This window comes from Silurus meridionalis, chromosome 13 (assembly GCF_014805685.1).
Source record: "Silurus meridionalis isolate SWU-2019-XX chromosome 13, ASM1480568v1, whole genome shotgun sequence".
NCBI classification, from domain to species: domain Eukaryota; kingdom Metazoa; phylum Chordata; class Actinopteri; order Siluriformes; family Siluridae; genus Silurus; species Silurus meridionalis.
Window position 1 is genome coordinate 9,263,101 of NC_060896.1, and position 6,000 is coordinate 9,269,100.

A 6,000-nucleotide genomic window follows, 5' to 3' on the forward strand; every position below is an offset into this window, starting at 1 on the left:
GGAGGGTTGCATTAGGAAGGGCATCCATCGTAAAAACATGTGCCAAATCAAACATGCGGATGATCCGCTGTGGCGACCCCTAATGGGAGAAGCCGAAAGAAAGTTATTACTTCTACTAGTATCTAAAAGGGAGATACTTCTGCGATTTGGAGGTGCTTTGATTAGAAACTGTTTAGAAAACTGTCATTTGTAAAAAATGTGCAGCAGGCATTTACGGCATTTGACAGACGCTCTTATCGAGAGTGACATACAATCATCTCATTTATACAACTGAGCGGTTAATGATTAAGGATCTTGATCAAGGGCTTAGCAGTGGCAGTTTAGTGGTGCTGGGTTTAAATTCATGATCTTATGAACATCTTAACCACTGAGCTACCACTTCGCTGACCCAGGTCCAAAATGGGTCAAATAGTATGCTTTTAATGGTCTTCCCAACATGAAATGTGTCTCATTTGGTATAAAAAATAAACATAAATTAAACAAACGCACTCATATGCCACCATTTGCACGTTTAGTTTTGCTGCAATGAACCTATTGGAAGAAAAAGCTCAAAACGGTCTTCTTGTGTAAAATTTAAAATTCAACATGTCAGAATTCACAAACAATTTCAATATTAACAGGTAGAACACTGACTATTTTCTGTAAGAAGCTGAACAAGATTTTAAAGAAATCAACCGAAAACAAATATAATGATAATTTTTCTCTTTCTATTTGCTTCGCTCTTGCCAATTTTCTGACCAATATTTACTTGTTAAAACCATTAAAAGCCTTAAAAGGTTTGGCCCATTTATTGTGCGATATAAGATTTTGCCCGTATCGCCCCAAAGCACACAATATGATTTTTATATCAAATCGAAGTTACTATAGCTCTGTTTTTACATGATTTATCAACATGACCATGATCGCTTTTGACAGAAGTGGGTCATGTTGTTTAGAATGACGCAACTTAATCAGGCTGGCGTGCTGTGATCGCCAATCCCTGTATTAAACAAAACAAGTAGCTAGATTTGACTAAGCAGTGCTGCAGACTGCTGCAGTCTTTGTTTTGTTCACGGTGCTGCTTTTTCCTTACGGCCTCTTTCTATTTGAGCTTATAATGACAACAATAGCAACGATCAATGCTAGCGCTGTAAGAGATTGGTGGGTCATTTTTTTTTAGATATCTTTGAAGAAGAAAAAAAATCTATATAAGATTAAATGTTTTTAAAAATGAAAGGATCGGATTTCCTTTTAATTTCCAGATAATCATTTTCTACTTCTCACCACAATACTCTTGAAAAAAAAATCATCATCCATTGTCCAGCCTTGAGATGATCCTTGTACATCATGTTTATGAGCAGATTTGCAGCACATAGCAGAGACTTAACCCTTGGCATTTGCCCATATGTCCATCTGTAGCCTGAATGAGGCGATCACTACACCGGAAATATGAAACTTGTAAATAATGGTTCATGTTTCTTATCGCAGGTGTTGGCTCCACAGCTCTGGGAGTTCCACAGCAGAACACAAGTCCCCTAAAGGGAGACGGCATCACCTGAACCTTAATGAGCAGCTTATTACAAACCGCATGAACCTGGGTGACATGATGTCACCGGCGTGCGTTCAGTTCACCGACAACATTCCCGTAACGGAAAAGCAGGCTTTGTTTTTACGTTTAACTGAATAGCTAATGAGAATTTATGCTTTAACGCTGGCTGCTTTTTCTGCGACTACTTCAGCCAAAAAGAAAAAATGCTTACCATAAAAAAGCGTGCATAAATATGAGCGAGGATAATAATGCATTATCCTCTGGCATTGCTCAGTATCGACATGTCCAAGAGAGTCTCCGTGGACATCGGTGCTGGACTGCATCACTTTTTAATATTTAACTATTAGCTAAACGGAGAGCTCTGCTTTGATTCACAAATCGCCTTTTCGTTTGCGCTGGTTATTTTAAAAATAGGAATTTTTTATCCTTTTCTTTGTTTTTTGTTGTACTAATACTTTTTGGTTTGCTGTATGAATCATTATGCTAATGTTAATTCATTTGGCCAATATGTATTGGCACTCCTTAATAAAAAAAACTATAGAAATGGCAGGAACTGTGAAAAGAAAAAATATTGAAATGCTGGAAATGTAAAAGGAGCAGTTCAGGAATTTATTCAGGCGCTTTTTTTAATAGATATTTTACAGACTTGTTCAAACCTTTTAAATCAGGTATGCTTTTTGCATTACTCAATCCACTCTAATGACTGGCGAGTTTTCTGTCTCGTTACACTTCAAAAAAAACTCCTAAAAACCTCCGTTTTTAATAAGCGGCTACGCGGCTGGGGTTATCTAAAGGAAGTTCTGTTCACTTCAATCTCCACTTTTATGTAAAATAAAAGCAGTCCGGTTTTTTTTTGTATGGCCGAACAACCGCTTTTGAACCTTTCCGCTCGCACACGTCTATCACGGTTTGTTTTTTTTCTTGCGGCTCCACATCTGCTCCTTCTCAGGACAAATAAAAGAATAACGAGGCTAAGCCATGGAACTCTAGCCAGGCCCAAACTGATGGGATGATTTCAACTCCCTTTCCTCACACTGCGCCACAGGTGAGGATAAGGGGCTGAAGCTTATTTTGGCTTGGAATTACGCCCGCTAATTAAGAACCTAAATATATCATGCTAGAAAACAATTGATGGGGGGGAGAGAAAAAGAAAACACATGCTGCCAAACAAGCACATGGAATTTGGAAATAGGAAAAACATGCTGCACGCATGAGTGACAGTGGCGGAAGACACTAAAGCGGAGTTTTATCTTACGGATACAAGCCTGCTGTTGTGGGAAGTGTACGAGTCCTGTAATCCTCTACAGGTGGTCATGATGTTCTTCTAAAACTTCTTGAGGCAAACAGATTTGTAGCGTCATCCCATCCATAAATAAGCAGGCAGAGTCGAGAAATACGGTGCCTTCAGGATCACATCACACCACAGAAGAGCTACATGCTGAAGCGTATGACAAGTCAATGCACTGGTACATCAGAACACAGTAAATACACAAAACAACAGGATCAATCACGAGGCATAAAGATGCAGAAAACACGATCAGCTAACGGACTGAGAAAATCCCATGACACTGGAAGCTATTAACCAGCAACATATGAGCGTGTAACAGTATACAGCAGGGTTTCTCCCTAAAGCAGCTCCAAAAGATGCTTATAACTGGAACATATATTTCGTCTACTCTCAAAATTATTTCACGAGCTACATAAAAAGTGTTTAAATATCTATACAATGACTCCAAACAAAAGGTATTACAAAAATAAAGCCTCCTCTACAAAATCTCTTTTGTAAACCCACACAATGGGTTTTTTTTTCCTCAAAAGGCATTTTTAAAGATTTTCTGGAAAATCAAATCAAATAAGTTTAAAATCTTTTGGAAGACATTTTGTGTTCATTTGCCTACAGTATATGTGTAGACTTGCAGGCTCTACAGTATATAATGAATATAATGTAATTTAACATAAAAATGTGAGTTGTGAACAAAAAAAAAATGGACCCATAGAGATCCTTCACATACCACTGGAAATCCCCAGGACGCAATTTGGGAAAAACATTCGTTTGACACGAAAGTCAAACAAAATCAGGAATTTAACCCATTTTGCTCCAGACAGAAAGAAATCTTCGGATGAGAAAACTCGAACAAATCGTGCATGTTGTGGTCACTTTGAAGCTCAGCATCTTTAATACCTGTGTCATAGCTACACTCAAGATGCTGTTGATGATGCTCACATCACCCTGATATGAAAAACATATCCTGCCATCACTAAACTGCATGCGCGCCATGCTCTCCCCCACACCTTCTTTCACATCATCACTTCCTTTGTGTCCTCCTTTTTTATTCTCTCTCTCCAAGCAGAAAGGCCACAGCACACAATCTGGCCTGTTCTCCTGCTGTATTTCCTCCCATATGGATTATTTCTAGCATGACCACTGCAGTGAATGAGATTATAGGTAGCAGCTAAAGCAGCGGGACTACTATCACCTCTGAGCCGAGACGCTTACTGTAACGCCGAGCAAATATACTGTTACGCAGAAACACGCAAACAGGCGAGCCGAGGACCGAAATCAATTACGTTTATCCGTGGCGTCACACTTTGTAGGTCAAAAGAGAAGAAATGGGGGAAGAGAAATGATGAAGCACAGACCTACTTGTGCTGTTTTTCTTATAAATCTAAATTCCACCACAATTCGCAGTTCAGATAGCATCGGCTGAATGAACACGAATCGAGATTTGAACATTGAGTCAAATCTATTTATCCATAACTTTAATTGCTGGTTTAATTGCTGGTTCATTAGGAGCTCTTATCACATGAACACCTTATTGCTCCAGTAGTCTCCACACTGATCATTAATCTAGACATGGTGCCTTTCTCAGCGTAGCTGTTTGCGATCGGACCACTTTTATTTGTCATCTAAGTGATTAGATTTACTCCTACATGTGTATTGAGCGTACTATTTAAAATGGAACAGTTTGAGATGTCGCTTGCATGTTAAATTAAAACTCATGTATCCAACAACGGCTAATAAATCGTTTCTTTTCCTTATATATCGAAACAGTGATTTAATAATTAAATAGAAAGCGTAATATACGTTTCGGTTCAAGTCATGACAGCGATCTTATAGTTATTATCCTGCTGATCTTTCAGATCAACCTGGAGACATGAAAAAGTCATAAATACTGTTTCATTGGACCGTTAACAAGAATTTCGTCGATAAAAATCCTCGCTATGGTTCATAAACAAGAGCTGAATTATCACTGTGCATTTAAATAAGGAGACTGAATATTTCAATGGAAAGAATATGATCAGGTGTGAATGTGAGAAAAGGCGCTGCAAAACAATGCTTTGGTCTCCATGGTGTGATGATTAAGACGGAAATCATGTACTAGAACGCTTATTTGATTAAATCATTTAAAATGTTTATTTAGCATCATTTATTTAATTCCGGCTTCACGAAGCAGTAGGTTATCGTATAGTTTTTCCGCTTTAAGAACTTTGCGTGAAGCTCCTTCACATCCTTCTTGGTTTGCAAGCCAGGAGATCTGGGAATAAACTACGTATAGGTCAAGATCTGTCGTTCATTGTCCGTTCATGAGGAGATTATATGGAAATTGCAGAAGTCTCAATGCAGCCCACAAATCTCCACTAACAATCAACATGTAAACAGGTACTATAGATTACAACCATGTGCATTTGTTTTTCGATCAGGAGAAGAAGGAAGAAAAAAGACCACAATGAAGAAATGTGTCCAGGACTTGGCTGGTGTTGTGCATTTCAAGTGATCCGTACAAATCCAGTCTAATCCAATCTCAATCCAATCCAAGAGCTCAAATTACCAGCCACAGCTTTCAACATGAACACACTCCGACTGGATGGGAGTTGTGGAGTAATGCACACGAGATAGATTGGGCAAATCAAAGCGAGATAATCGAGTTCACGATGCCGGTCTGGGTTTTATTCATCGATCACGTGCGTTTATAGAAACGCAGAGCGTAATTCGAATTGTGACGTAATAATATGGTTACGCAGAACCGGAAGTCTAATGATGAGTGACATGTGTGTCAATCACTGAATGGAGCACTAGGATGAGTCGGGGTTCACGGGTTCAGCTTTTCATTCACACGTGTGTGTGTGCGTGTGTGTGTACCTGTCATCGTAGCAGAAATCAGCACCCAGTGTGTTGAAGTACAGGACCAGAGCCACGGCGCTACACACCAGATCTGCAATCATCTCTCCCCCAAAAGCAAAAGCAAACAAAAAAGAACTGCAAGGAAAGCAAAAAAGCGAGAGACAACACCGACAGGGTTAATGGATCCTTCCTTTCATTTTATTCTTGGCGCTTTCCGTCTTCTTCGAGTGGAGGAAAAGGGAGAAAAATCAAGCCGATAATCCGCGTCCCCATGGCTGAAGCGCGTAATCCCGGCGTGCTGCTGCTGCTGCTGCTGCTGCGGCTCTTAGCCCATGATGAGGATGAACAG

The 6,000-nt window shown here is 39.5% G+C and overlaps 1 protein-coding gene across 1 annotated transcript in view; it reads right to left on the bottom strand.

Moving 5' to 3' along the window:
- Positions 1-5,796, bottom strand: part of tmtc2b (transmembrane O-mannosyltransferase targeting cadherins 2b) — a 103,438-nt gene extending 97,642 nt beyond the window's left edge. Inside the window, exon 1 of the mRNA XM_046864525.1 lies at positions 5,670-5,796. Coding sequence (XP_046720481.1) covers positions 5,670-5,752 — 83 coding nt within the window. The 5' untranslated portion in view covers positions 5,753-5,796. The remainder of the gene's footprint in view (positions 1-5,669) is intronic.
- Positions 5,797-6,000: the final 204 nt, after the last annotated feature.